Here is a 14,054-nt window from a genome sequence, read left to right as displayed (position 1 = left end):
GTGACGGTGGCAGAGAAGAGGACACTGAACAAACTGCTGGATATTATGGACAATGCCAGCCACCCTCTGCACACCGTCATCAGTAACCAGAGGAGCCGTTTCAGTGAGAGACTGCTCCTTCCCAAGTGCAGAACCAACAGACTCAAAAACTCCTTTGTCCATCATGCCATCACGCTCTACAACTCCTCACTTGGGGGGAGGAGGACTAGAGCACACGGGACAGAGGGGTAGGAGTTGGAGCGTCTTTCTTTCTTTCTTTCCTTCTACCCTCACTGTGCAATAACACATGGACACTTTCACTTGTAAGTGCAATAATAATCTCAACCAAGTGCAATAATCGCAACAATAATCATTGCCTTTTTTGTATATTTTGCTTCTTCCATGCATATCTTTGGTATATTCCTTCCAACGGGAGAGTGTTCTATTATTTATGCTATATTATTCTTTATATTGTTACTTACAATACATTTTTGTATTTTGTGTTACATTTTTATCTTTATTTTTTACTTTTATTGTATATGCTGCTGGAACCTAAATTTCCTGAGGGAGTCATCCCAAAGGATCAATAAAGTTCAGTCTAAGTCTAAGTCTAATAAAAGCATCTTTAATGTTTTTGTTTTTTTCTACAAATCTGTAGTTTCACATTACACACAAAGGTTATTTACAAAGTTTCAAATTTTTATTACCTATTTTAGAGAGATTAAAACTGACATTTCTATCTGGAAAGACTTATATCAAGTCAAATATTGCACTGTCAACAGTCCAAGTCACATGAGCTTCATCCAGATGATGCTTATATAACATTTATACTTGTACTTATATATTGAAATTATACTATAAATCATGTACATTTTCACATTCTGTTCATCGTGGTTACTTTCACTGTCCTCGCTGCTGATGAGAGAAACCTGGACTGTGACAGGAAACTATGGCCCTGTTTACACGGAGACGCTGTGACAGTAAAACGAAACAGTTGAGTATCAGATTGGCCTTTCGTTCACACGGCGTCTGTGTTTCACGGGGGTGAAAATGCAAGCTTTTGAATTCGACCTCCAGAGTGGAGCGAAACGAATACGGGGGCGTATCGCAGCCATGAGAACGAAACGGAGCGAACTCTCTGGCTGCAATGACGCCCCCCCCCCCCCCACATACATTTGGACATGCGGAGTAGTTGAGAACAAACAACAATGGCGGCGGATTCGCTTGTGCTATGTGCTATGTGCTGTAATCGCGTTGTATAAACAGAACCTTGATATGATACACTGTGTATGTCGCCGCCGAAAGGGCATCGAACACTTGCGGCAAATTGTTCAACCTTTACCTAAGCACAGGGCGACCATACGCAGTATTTGGGTAAGACTTGGGAGAACTAGCTGCTAAAGAGGATGTTGTGGAGGAAGTGGTTGTACTGGTGAGTGTAGCGTGCGTCGCGTTGTAAAGTTCCACTGCCCACTACTGGCCTGACGTGAGAACTACATCATTTCATACGGTCTGTGTTTCGAATCCGGAGTGGGGTCGTTTTGATGCGTTTCTCTCTGGCCCCGTTTACACGGAGACGCTGTGACAGAAACGCATCGAAACAACTCCACTCCGGATTCGAAGCCCTCCTGCAAAGCAAATTTGCAGAAGGGTCGTGCCACTAAACCAACTGTTCACTCAAGACCAAGATTTGAGCTGGAGAGGTTTTAATGCAGCAGAGAAAGGTAATTATGTCACATAACATACATTCTTTTACAGAACTATTAGCTGTGTAATTCAGAAGAACATCAACATTACATCCTCCACATTATTGCGGAGTCCATTGTTGTATGCTGTGTGTATCTGTATTTGCTAGACTCACTTTTAATTATATAGAACAGCTCATAATGTAATTATCCTAGTGATTGCAATTCTTTAATCTAACTCTGTGTTCTTGCTGCCCCATCGCATCCTTCCTTACTCACACCCCAGAAGAGGACGAGTCTTTGCTGTCTTCGGATCTATCAATAGAGCTGAGTCACCATGAGCATCAGATGCTGCCCTTGTCATTTCAAGATCAAGAAAGTGAAGAGGAGGAGGAACTACCGAGTTTCTTAATGCAGAGGGACAAAAGTGAGAGAGATGAACTTGTTGACCTATGAACAGTATTGTGCATACACACTGTGTAGTAAGGGACTGTATGTTCTTTTATCTTTCAGAGCCTCCATCTATAACAGAAGGAGTGTTTGTGTGGCATAAATTCCGAAATTATCCATTCTGGCCTGCGTTGGTGAGTTTAAACACCTGTGTGGATGAGCAGTTTCACAAAATGTGTTTATGTTAAAGTCTTTGGATTCAATATTTAGGTTTTAAGAAATATCTCTTCTCTGGCTAACTCGCGCTTCTCCTCTTCGATTCTTTGCTTCCTTTTTCTCGACAATGAGGTCCCAATTAACTGCCTGATAAAACCGTGCTATGTCTCTTTGCTGTGTCCGATCCTCGATTTTCTTTTGTCTCACCATCTCTCTGTCACTTTGCTCCATTCTCAGTCTCTCTTTTTGTTCATGGTCTTTGACTTTTTGTTTCTCTTTATGTTTTTGCAACATTAGTTCGTAATTATCAGTATTGAAACCCTGTTCTATTTGTTTTCGGCGCTCTTTAGTGTGCACGTACTCTTGGGCTTTTTGTTCCACCATCTCTCGTCCGGCTCTCTCCTTGGTCTGCATCTTCTCCTCAGGTGCCTCTTGACACTGAGCTGCAAGAAATGTCGAGTGGAGCTTCTTGACCTCGTTAGCCATCATAGGTAGAATGACTGCCCGCTCCCTCACCGTCCTGTTGCGTTGCCGGGCCTGAAGCTCCGTCTCAGAAGGTGTCATGTTCTGTATATAGACAGATAGATAATCTGTTTATAAGGCCAATTAGTATATAAACACAAGTGTTTGGAAACAACAGTAAACATTTCTGAATAAACTCTATGACAACATTAGACGTCACTCAGGAACCTGCAGAACCAGGAAAAAACTTTTTTTCATGACTAAAATAAAACAATTAAAAATAATGCCATGAGGCAAAAAAGCAAGAATGAATAAAAGAGAAGCTCATATTTTATTTCAAAAGCTACTTAATCAAATAAACTCATAAAGACAAAGAGGAGGAAGATGAGGCAAATGGAAATAAAGAAACATTGCAGGACAAAGGGTGGGGCAATGCTATCAGAGATGGTAGAATGTTTATTTTACAGAAAGCAAAATGGCAAAACAGTGTGTACGAGACATGAAGAAATGGATGGAGAGAAAAGGAAGGACAGAAATAGTAAATGCACAGGGAACAGCTGCTGATGCTGTGTCAGATTCCTGAGGAGTCACTGAGAAACGGCTGTGACCCTACGACGACTGCTCAAGACTCGCCGGCCTTCAACAGTCACTACAATAGAATGCCGATTGCCACACTGTGGTGAGAAATGTTGCTGTCGCTGCTCCTTTTTGTTGATCTGGGTATGAGAGAGTGAAAGCATTTGGACCATCCTAAGGTCAAAGACATCCATTATTAAACTTTCAAAATTAGAGTAAGAGTGAATTGTACTAAAGGAAATCAGGGTGTGCTAAAGACGTCCGGTGCTCCTTATTAAATGGGGACCTCTGTTATGGAAAAAACCGCTGGACACTGAGACAAACTAATCTTCCTATTCTTTTATAGACTACCTTGTGATTCAATGTCATTTACAATAGAACACTGAAGTTACTAGAAGGAATTGGTATTAACCAAGGCAGAATATGTTTGGTCTGCCTCACTCTAGTTTAAGTAGCTCCAAAAGGTGCAGTTCTCCAAGTGTCTCAATGAGGCCCCATATAAAAAAAGGCACACTTTCAGGCAGAATTAAATGTTTTAGTGCCTGGAAACTGGAACAAATAGAAACGCAACTGTTTTATGTCTCCATAGTTCATTTCTTGTTTGCTTTGTCTCTGAGCAATCTAAAGGTTTTGAAATGTATTAAAAACGCCCTCTGCACCCCCTTTGTTCTGAGCATGGGATCTGAACTTCAGGGCACAGGTACAGAATGACCAAATAAGGACTAAAAGTGGCATCACATACAAAACAGCATTGAGCTGCTCAACAAGCTGTGATTGTTGAACTTGGCACTCTGCACTTCATTGAATTGCTACTTGAAATCCCCACATGTAATCATGCAATGCTTCAGTGATTTTTTCATGATTTTTTTTTAATGAGCTATCCTGTGTGGTTGTCTATGTCTTTTGACACTATATTTTCATGCTGTCCTTGCAAGGCAAACTTCGCTAGGGGCAATAAAGGTTTCCTTCATTCATTCAATCATATTTTAACTTTTAAGACAAAAAAAAAGTGCTGTTTCATTAATGACTCCGTTTGGCAGAAGTTGGGTAGTCTACTAACATTGTATTAAACAATTATACCAATAGCATGTACTACTGGAATGGTGTTGAAATCTTATTTGAAGAATACAAATGAAATGAAGTTTATTGTTAATTGTTGTTAATGTAAATAGGTCCACACTCCAACAGTAGGTGGTGATAGTGGTTCGCCACCGGTGAAGAAGCACCATTTAGACTAAGGAGAAACAGAAAGGGAAGAAGAAAACCTGTTAGTTTTTGGAATGGATATTTTGGAATGGATCCGTGTTGAAGATGCACCGAATGTTAGTGTGTTAATGTGTAAGTCTTTGGCCGTTCTGATTTTGTAAAAGTGTTACTTGCTGATTCTGATTTTGGCCTGTTCAGATTTTCTTTAATTGACCTTAACAATTAACATTTTTTATTGTACAATTATATATTCGTAATTAAACATGGTCCGTTTATAAGGCCAATTAGTATGTTTACTGAAAATAACTGCACCACGTTACATGACCATCTCACATTCTCATGCAAAGTAAAACCTGCTTCAATCACTTCAACTGCACATTACCAGACTCCTGAAGGAATGAGGAATTACCCATCAAGTCACTACAGTTGGCAACTATTTCATTTGGCTAACGCTTAATGTCTCTTGTCTTTCTCACTGCCTTTTTTTCCCAGTTGTTTCTCAGTTGCAAATCAAATCAAATCATTGCCAAAGGAAATGTAAACATAGACTCATTGGTCTGTTGGCCATAATGGCTCTTGGTCTGACTTACAAGCAATCCAACAGAAACATAGGCATTCAGAATAACTGTACAGAAAAAGTCCATCTTGTGGTGGATGTTTTGGTTTGCAATTTTAGGTAATATAGAAGAATCTGTATAGATTGTGTCATATTCAGTAAAATAAGTCTTTGTACCATTAAACATTACATACGGTGTAGTGGGACAAAGTATAACAAATATTAAGACCCTATATGACCATTTCAATAAGCAACTTTTACCCCTTCCATCAAGTTCCCAAAAGTCCAACAGCAGGTTTCTTTAACTGGGGCTGAAGAGCAGCAGCTGCATGCTTGTAAAGAGCCATGGTTTCATCACGTGTCCTTTTTAACCTCTTCTTGTGGAAGAGCCTTCGGTGTTGATCCATGAAGCACCAGCAGTCCACACAGAGTGAGAGAGATGCCAACCCACCATAGAGTTGCATGGGTCTCTCCAAAAATCAGCCTCCCCAGGACAGCCTGGAAACATATATGTAAAATAAAAAAGAGGACAAAAAAATAAATCTCAGCCCTCTCTCACACTAGCTGCTAAATATATTTTCTTCCTCTACTGTATGTAAGGTGACTGTAAGAGCGGCACAGCAATTTACTGAGGAGATGAAGTTGGATGCAGTGGTAGTGACTGTGGCCCTGGCTGAAGAGGAGCAGTGTCGGAGAGCTTTGGAGAAAAAGGTCCACATGACAGTATTAAAGGTGAACAGCAGTCCAGCGCACAGCAGCCGCAGAGGGATGTGAAGCTGGAAACACACACAGAGACACATTATGAGAAGGCAGCAGTCTGACGTAGCTTTGGATGGATCAGCTCTGGAGACTGAATATACCAGAGCACACAATTCAGATTTTCTTGAGCACATACTAAATCTTCTAGAAAGAAACGTTAAGAGAGGTGATGATTTGTTGAAAATATTTTTTTAACATACTTTGTTAAAAGGATAACAAAACACATCAAAGTTCAACAATTAATGAGGTAGAAACCAAAACATTAACACAACTCAATATCTTGTACAAACATGATAATAAAATGTCACCTCTCAGGTTCAAGAGAGATTTTAAACTGTCTCTATGTTCACATGAAAGTTCAACACATTTAGCGATATTTCCAAACTCCGACTGAAAGCAAAAACGAGGTCAACGTTATGAAGAGAAACTAAAGAAAATAGAGACAACCAGACATGCAAGCTGTTGTTGTTTGAGTTCATCTCACCCAGTCACAGACTGAAGCAGTCTCTCGGTGTGTTCCAGTCCGGCTGAGCCCGGCCTCACACATGTCGCTCAGGTAGTGCGCACCGAATGACAGCTTGGCAGTCAGAGAAGCTGCGGCCCCCATGAACCCCGCCAGTAAGGCATAAAGAGATCCTGACAACATAACTGGAAAATATGAAACTAACAAGCGGGGGGGAAAACCCTGAAAACCTCACTGACAGCAGTTAACGTGTGTCCTTCTTCTTTATTCTGTTTTGTCTGTTGGCACTCAGCTGTCAGACACATTATGGCCCCCTACTGGGTTGGAGAGGAGTGTGGTCAAAACAAAGCATGTGTCATCCAATAAACATGCATTAGCGTGGATCCCCTAAGCATGTTCATTTGTAGCTTATTATTTACAAAGTAAATTTAATTGTCATGCATTTATTCTATGTTCTATCTTCTGTAAATTTCCACATTGATGTACGTAGCTCTATTTAAACAATCTGCCTGCATTTTCAATAAAGCTAAGATAACTCAACATGTTTCAAAATTAATTGAACTTTTTGCTGGTGATGTATATTGATTTTTTTTTTTTTTACCAATATCGATGGTTGGCAAAATGAACTACGGATGGGATTATAGATTCTGACTCTTACAATTCTGATGCCCACCACTGGCTGTCAGTAATGCAAAGGTAGTGGATTGAAACCCTTGTAAAAAAAAACAGAAGAAGAAGAATTCCACCAGTAGCAATTGTCTGTTAGGTCATGTGACTTGCCGCGGCACGTATCTTGTGTTTTGGTGTGCAGTGCTTGTCGGGAGGTTTGTGAAGGCCTGTTATTCGTTTGTTTGTACTGTGAACTCCTCTGCGATGAACAAAAGTAAGGCCAGTGGCGTGTCGTGGGTAAAACCAGCGGAACCATCTTTCCTGAAGAAGTTCAAAAATGATGTCGGTTACAAAGAAGGGCCGACCGTGGACACTAAGGTTCGTATGCTAATATGGCTCTTTAGCTCAGAGGCAGACCAAGCACTGCTCCTCATTTGGATGTTTTCATTGGTGTTAGCTTTCAGTTCAGTAGTTTGTATTCATTCATTTTACCGGACAGGGAGCCGATTTAACAACCCCGTGTGATAGAAACAAGAACTAACCTCTGTGTCTTATAAAGCACACAACCTCATTTCTCACAGCTGCTCCTCCCACTCACACCTCCTTTCCTCAAAAAAAAAATATTCCCGAAGGACTTAAAATGACATAGGGTTGTTTTTGATGATTTATTTTGTCAGTATTGTCCTCTTCGTGTTTACTAACTGTACATTTCAGAACAAATAAGTAACACTTGTCTACTCGACATCCACTTTATTAGAAACTATGTTTTTAGGTTTTCATATTTCAAATTGAAATCTGCGTTTATTTATGATGTAATGTTAATTGTTTCTGAGTCTGTAATATAGTCTTTGAAAGTTAAAATTTAAACGTGAAATCTGACTCCCCTTTACCCCCAATAATGAAGTAATAGGACCTATTTGACAGTCTTAACGTGGCCATGATTGGCATGAGTTTAAGTTTGGTCTTTGGGACACATACCCCACAGTTTCAGCATCATATTCAGTGCTGATCTTCCTTATTATGCAAGTTTTGGTGCCGATACCAATACTGATAAGGAAAGAAAAAGTCTTATACTGATATGTTGGCTAATATATATTTTCTAAATCGATTTAGAATCTTTAAAATATTGAGTTCATCCTTCTAATGCAGTTATCATACACTTATAGAAAAGATATGTAATGTAGAGAGTTCAACTGGAACATAACAGAGTACGTACGTTCATCACTGCTTGACACTCATATGAGTGATGGTGCTTGTTGTTACCCATATAGCACATCCTGCTGGTTCAATGATACTCAAAAGAAATGTATTTTGTCTGTTTAATAAATCTCATTATATCCATACTGATAGTCACTTGATACCTTAATATCAGTTGATATTATCTGCTGGCTGATTAAGCAGTCGGGCTCTAACATTCATACCTCCCACCACTCTGTTACCAGTACTGGTTTGGTGGTTGAAGAATTAGTATTGCATTATGAAAACACAGGTGAAAGTATTTGAAGAGTAAAAATAAAACTTGTTTGTCACATCAGCGGCAGGCGATGCCAACCCTGGATGATGACAGCGGCAGTGATCGGGAGGATGAGTTACCTCAGGTTGTAGTCCTTAAAGGTGGAGACCTGACCGCAGATGATGTAAAGAAAATCAAGGGTGAAATCCGCACAGGAGGTGGAGCAGAAAAAAGTAAGGCTGCATGTGTTTGTCCATATGCCAGTATTATTTGGTGTGCCAGGTTTGTTTGTTTTTTTAGTTTGTTGCATACATGTTCATCAAATGTTACATGCCAAGAATACCAGGATATACTTCTACACATATTTTCATTTTCATTACGGGCCTGACCGATATCTGTGTTTCCCACAGAATGACGCGACAACTGGGCGGGGGAGATCTGGGCGGAAATTTGACATCGTATTTGAGAACACTGAAGATCTGAGTACAAGATATCAGCCATAGACTTTCTTTGTTGCCATTCAAATTTAAACTTTACAGTGCAGATCGTTGTAGTGCAGGATAAAAAAAAACAGCATCAAGTATTTAAATAAGGACTGTAGTATTTACATGGTAAGGGGCATATATAAATAGATCAACAAAAGCTATACCATACAGATAAATATATTGCATGTGTCTTTGATGTACGTTATATTGTCATGTTCAAAAGTCTTATGGCCTGAGGGAAGAAGCTGTTGCAGAACCTGGAGGTTCTCTGCTCTGCAGCTGCTGACTCTCACCATATTACTGATGGGGTCCCAAATTAACTTTTTGACTGACCATGGTGGCAGCTAAATAAAAAAAATCCCCCTCCAAACATGTTTTATACCAGCCGAAATGGTTTAAGAAGAAATATATTTACGTAGTTCCCAGAGCCCCCCTTGTGCCCCTCTGTCGCTCTTTATATGCCTCATGATTAATCTTTACATCCCTGTAAGGAAGACAAGATGGTCTCTCATTGGGAAAGTAACTTCACATGTAACATGCATCTTCGTTTGACGCTCTGGAGGGGAATAATCCATATAACACATTCTGCTGGTGAAAATGAACTGTTTTAATCCAATGAAACTCAAATGAACTACTATTTGACTGATGAATAACTCAAGAAATATCGACACATCTGTGATAGATAGATAGATAGATACTTTATTGATCCCGAGGGAAATTCAAGGCATCCAGTAGCAGTATACAGACAGGCAGGACACAAGACATTAGTTACAATACACACCCGCTGTCCCCCCTCCCCTCTGATGTGATGAAATTAGCTGACAACTGTAGCCACTTGATATGCTAATATCGGCCGTTGTTGTCTGTTGTTCAATTAATCGTTCTGACTCTAATTTTAATGATGCTATTGCATAGACTGCATACAAAGGAGTGTGTTTTAATGGTTCACACTTTTATTTTTGCCCAGATGATAAACCGCCTCCTGATGGTAAAATTCTGTTTAAGAAGCCAGCGAAGCGCTCCTCCTCTGACAAATTCCAGGGCATCACTGCCAGCTCCAGCAAGAAGAAGAAGAGTGATGGAGGAGTGGAGGAGGAGGAGGAGGAGAAGGAGAAGGAGAAGGAGAAGGAGAAGAAGGAGGTGAAGTCTGGGAAAAAAGTGAAAAATAACAGCCTCCTGTCCTTCGGAGGAGATGAAGAGGAAGAGGACGATTAAATGTTACTGAGGAGACTCATAAACCTCTGTAACAGAGTGGAATCAAAGTGAACATTAACAGTCAAATGTTTCATCTTATTGACAGACAAGAACATTTGTGTATAGCAGAAGATTGTCTGGAGTTCATCCCGTTGTGAAGCGCCTCCATTCTGTAGTTAATTTTCAAGGACGATGCCAGTAGTCTGCATCTGTTAGCCCATTGATGACAGTGAGTATTCACTATATATAACTGATGTGTGTCTTCAAGTTTAATTTTACAGTCAATTAAACCTATCAAAGATTTTAATATGGTGACTTTTTTTATTCTTAGTTTCACTGTAACAGCAGTAAAGAGATATTTTTTAGTTCTGAAGTGAAAAACAAAACATTTGATTGACATTCTGTGCCAAGCAAACTATGCAACTCAATCTGATACATGAAAGTTAACCAACAACAGATACAAAAACAAGTGCACTGATTCATCTTTGGTTTTACTCTGACCTGTGAAATTCATTACCTGGGTGATTCCTCTTTTTTTCTTTTTTTTAAATACTTCTTAGTAAAAATGGATACTTCTCTACTTGCTGTTCATGATATCTCTTCAACTTTTTTAAAAACTTGTCTTCCTGAGTTTCTGAAGCTTCCACTAAGGGAACAAAGAAAAGCAATCTTTTCCACAAAAACAAAAGATGCCTCTACCACAGGTGTGGGACATTCAACGCCTGATCCTAGAAGGTGTCGAGACATCACTGCATCTTTTTCTGCTTCTCGTATGAAGGTTAACACGCTTCAAATACTCCTCAAATCCATTCACTAAAACTGAAATCTGCTCTTGTTTATATGTACTGCCCGATGATGTCATCAGATGTGTACTTGTTGTAGTGTATTTATTACATTCAATAATGTATTGGATGTATGAATATATCTTAGCTTCGGCCAAGGAGCTGTATAACTATGTAGTAACAATGCATTCTTGTCAATGCAGTCGTGTCATTTTTAAAATGTGAATATGATTTTCTTGTGTTTTTAGGAAATGTTTGTGGCTGTAACATTTGAAATATTAAACATGAAATCAGCTCTCCGACATCCTGCATCATGAGATGATTTGTTTCACTGTGTGGACATGTCAGAGTTTCTTGAATTGAACCATGTGTCTGCATCACACATTACCATCACTTCACTGTACGCTGAAAGAAATGGCAGTGAAACCGACCAGAGTTATGGACTGTTTTCATAGATTATTGTTCTAATTATTTCACATTATCATTCTAGTTCCTGCGTTAAGGTCACAAATACAATTATTATTCTAATATAGAGAATTCTTCTGACTTTCTTTACTCAGAAATTATAGCTGAACAGCTTCGCATAGAGCTACTGATATCAGAACACCAACTAAAATGAATTATCTAGCAACGTGTCTGATTTTGTTTTGGTGAGCCCACCTATCATCGTGTATCTTATCACAAACTATAACTATGCCCATTTGATTTTCATCAGAGTCAAGATTCATTTCAAGATTTCTATTTGTCACGTGCTCATACAGATGTGCAGTGAAATGGAAGGACTTTTCCGCAGGCCACGCAATAACAATAAACACAGTTTCACAATAATAGAATATAGCTAAAGAAATAAAAGTTGTTGTTTCACAAAAATATTAAGTATAGCATAGAATACTGTAAACAGTTTAAAGTGTCAGTGTGTAAAAGTGACCGGGGTCCAGTAAAAATAAGTGATGTTCAAGATTTACAAAAAGATTGTTGAAAATACAGAAATTAAAATTGTATAAAAATCATCAGAATAAATCAGATGAATTCATTCAGGGAAATTGCTCTCTTGATTGAGTGTGGGTGGCTCTTAAAAGAGCCGTTGTGTTGGTGAGTGTGCGCCGTGCGTCTCTACTTCTTGGCGGCCTTCTCGGTCTTCTTGGGCAGCAGGACAGCCTGGATGTTGGGCAGCACGCCACCCTGAGCGATGGTCACTCCTCCGAGCAGCTTGTTGAGCTCCTCGTCGTTGCGGACAGCCAGCTGCAAGTGACGGGGGATGATACGGGTCTTCTTGTTGTCACGGGCAGCGTTACCGGCCAGCTCCAGGATCTCAGCGGTCAGGTACTCCAGCACAGCCGCCAGGTAGACGGGGGCACCGGCTCCAACACGCTGGGCGTAGTTTCCTTTGCGCAGCAGCCTGTGAACACGACCGACTGGGAACTGGAGCCCAGCACGGGAAGAGCGGGTCTTTGCCTTTGCTCTGGCCTTTCCGCCTGTCTTGCCTCTTCCAGACATGGTTGTTGTTTATCTCTTGAGTCGGGACTGAGAGAAATGTAGCCAAGGCGGACATGCTCTCCATTATATGTCCGCGGAGCGCGGGCGTTTTCCTGCCCCTCCAACCAGAAGAGAGGCTTCCAGCAGAGCAGCAGGGGGCGGCTCGCTCCGACTTTGGCTCCACAGTTTGAACAACTTTTCCTCCAATGAGCAGCGGAGATCGAAGCGGGGGCTCGCTCCCCCCGTCGGGGCTGAGCTCCAGAAGCAACCCGTCACCAATCAGGGGCCGGAGGACTGAGGCAACGTCACTGCGGCACACCCGCTCCTCCGCTTTAAGAGCAGCTCGGCCCGTGTCGAAGTACATTTTTTCTCCCGTTTAGAGAGACAAGAGACGATGGCAAGAACCAAGCAGACCGCTCGTAAGTCCACCGGAGGCAAAGCCCCCAGGAAGCAGCTGGCCACCAAGGCTGCCCGTAAGAGCGCCCCGGCCACCGGTGGCGTGAAGAAGCCCCATCGTTACAGGCCCGGTACCGTGGCTCTGAGAGAGATCCGTCGGTACCAGAAATCCACCGAGCTGCTGATCCGCAAGCTGCCCTTCCAGCGTCTGGTCCGTGAGATCGCTCAGGACTTCAAGACCGACCTGCGCTTCCAGAGCTCCGCTGTCATGGCTCTGCAGGAGGCCAGCGAGGCTTACCTGGTCGGCCTCTTTGAGGACACCAATCTGTGCGCCATCCACGCCAAGAGGGTCACCATCATGCCCAAAGACATCCAGCTGGCAAGAAGGATCCGCGGAGAGAGAGCTTAATCTGTCTACTGCTCCAAAACCACAAAAATGGCTCTTTTAAGAGCCACCACATTTATTCAGAGCTCTTCCTCTACTGTCCACTGTCTACTTCAAGATGACATATTATAACTAGTCCCGTGTCCAGCAATAAGGACACGACTTGCTGCAACCACACAATATAAACCAATTCCCAATATATCACGCGCACAGATTACACATATTGCCATAACTACTGCCGCTGTAGCACTTGTAATTATACGCGTATACAACGTTTTCAAAGTGGCACGCAGAGAGTCTTGAAGCTGCGCATATGCACCGTGGTGTTTGTCTGTGCTACTCAGCCGTGTTCGACTAATTGACGAGAACATGGAATAAAGCAATAAGCTGTCAGCGCGTCCTGCCTGGCTTTGACTTTCGCTGTCCTTGGTACTGAACCGGAGCATGTTGTGCATGTTGTTGCGTGTAAACACTAATAATTTTCCTTCATATCGATGTATAACCATTTCATTCCAATATATTGAATGTTTTCTGAAAATCCTGATCCATTTCTAACAGGCGCAGTGAAGTTTTCTCCTAAGAAAAGCTGAGATACGTGGACAAGTGGTGGCCGAGACACTTGAAGCTATTGGCCTCTCCACCGAGGGACAAATGATTTGTGGAACTTTAAATAGGAGAGATTCACCCGCTTCAGTTTAAATCACCCGCAGGGCAATATTCATTGTGGCCAGTAGGTGTCAGTAGCAGCATTGATATGTAAACAACGGCACTTTCTTGCGTGTGCATGGAGGAGGAAAGCACAGTTGTTTAGTGATTTATTGTCCCGTGGATTTCATTTTTCTCATGGACTGTTTGAGACATTGTAAAAAGCCTTTGCTCTCCATGATTTTTAAGTCCCTAGAATAAATTCGGACATTATAGGATACTTTGGGTATTATATTTTCTAAGTATAAAAACAAACTAATCACTCTGAAATTCAACA

At 41.2% G+C, this 14,054-nt stretch overlaps 4 protein-coding genes across 4 annotated transcripts; 2 read left to right on the top strand and 2 right to left on the bottom strand.

Annotated features, from left to right (window-relative positions):
• Positions 1 to 4,707: 4,707 nt before the first annotated feature.
• Positions 4,708 to 6,605, bottom strand: LOC306824053 (transmembrane protein 42-like). The gene is made up of 3 exons (XM_079344012.1): positions 6,314 to 6,605; positions 5,700 to 5,846; positions 4,708 to 5,568 (listed from the first exon to the last, which is right to left on the bottom strand). Exons 1-3 carry the CDS (start codon positions 6,473 to 6,475, stop codon positions 5,425 to 5,427), a joined length of 453 nt encoding a protein of 150 aa, XP_079200138.1. The 5' UTR covers positions 6,476 to 6,605; the 3' UTR covers positions 4,708 to 5,424.
• A 438-nt stretch (positions 6,606 to 7,043) lies between these two features.
• kiaa1143 (KIAA1143 ortholog) lies at positions 7,044 to 11,117 on the top strand. The gene is made up of 3 exons (XM_079343684.1): positions 7,044 to 7,279; positions 8,437 to 8,587; positions 9,807 to 11,117. Exons 1-3 carry the CDS (start codon positions 7,166 to 7,168, stop codon positions 10,052 to 10,054), a joined length of 513 nt encoding a protein of 170 aa, XP_079199810.1. The 5' UTR covers positions 7,044 to 7,165; the 3' UTR covers positions 10,055 to 11,117.
• An 805-nt stretch (positions 11,118 to 11,922) lies between these two features.
• LOC306824491 (histone H2A) lies at positions 11,923 to 12,333 on the bottom strand. The gene has a single exon (XM_079344665.1). It carries the CDS (start codon positions 12,310 to 12,312, stop codon positions 11,929 to 11,931), a length of 384 nt encoding a protein of 127 aa, XP_079200791.1. The 5' UTR covers positions 12,313 to 12,333; the 3' UTR covers positions 11,923 to 11,928.
• Positions 12,334 to 12,639: 306 nt separating this feature from the next.
• LOC306824062 (histone H3.2) lies at positions 12,640 to 13,114 on the top strand. Its single transcript, XM_079344021.1, has one exon. It carries the CDS (start codon positions 12,686 to 12,688, stop codon positions 13,094 to 13,096), a length of 411 nt encoding a protein of 136 aa, XP_079200147.1. The 5' UTR covers positions 12,640 to 12,685; the 3' UTR covers positions 13,097 to 13,114.
• The last annotated feature ends 940 nt before the right edge of the window (positions 13,115 to 14,054 follow it).

This window comes from Symphodus melops (genome assembly GCF_947650265.1).
Source record: "Symphodus melops genome assembly, chromosome: 5".
Taxonomy (NCBI): Eukaryota; Metazoa; Chordata; class Actinopteri; order Labriformes; family Labridae; genus Symphodus; species Symphodus melops.
The sequence above is the reverse complement of the archived record's forward strand: the minus strand, read 5'-3'. Positions and strand labels throughout refer to the sequence as shown.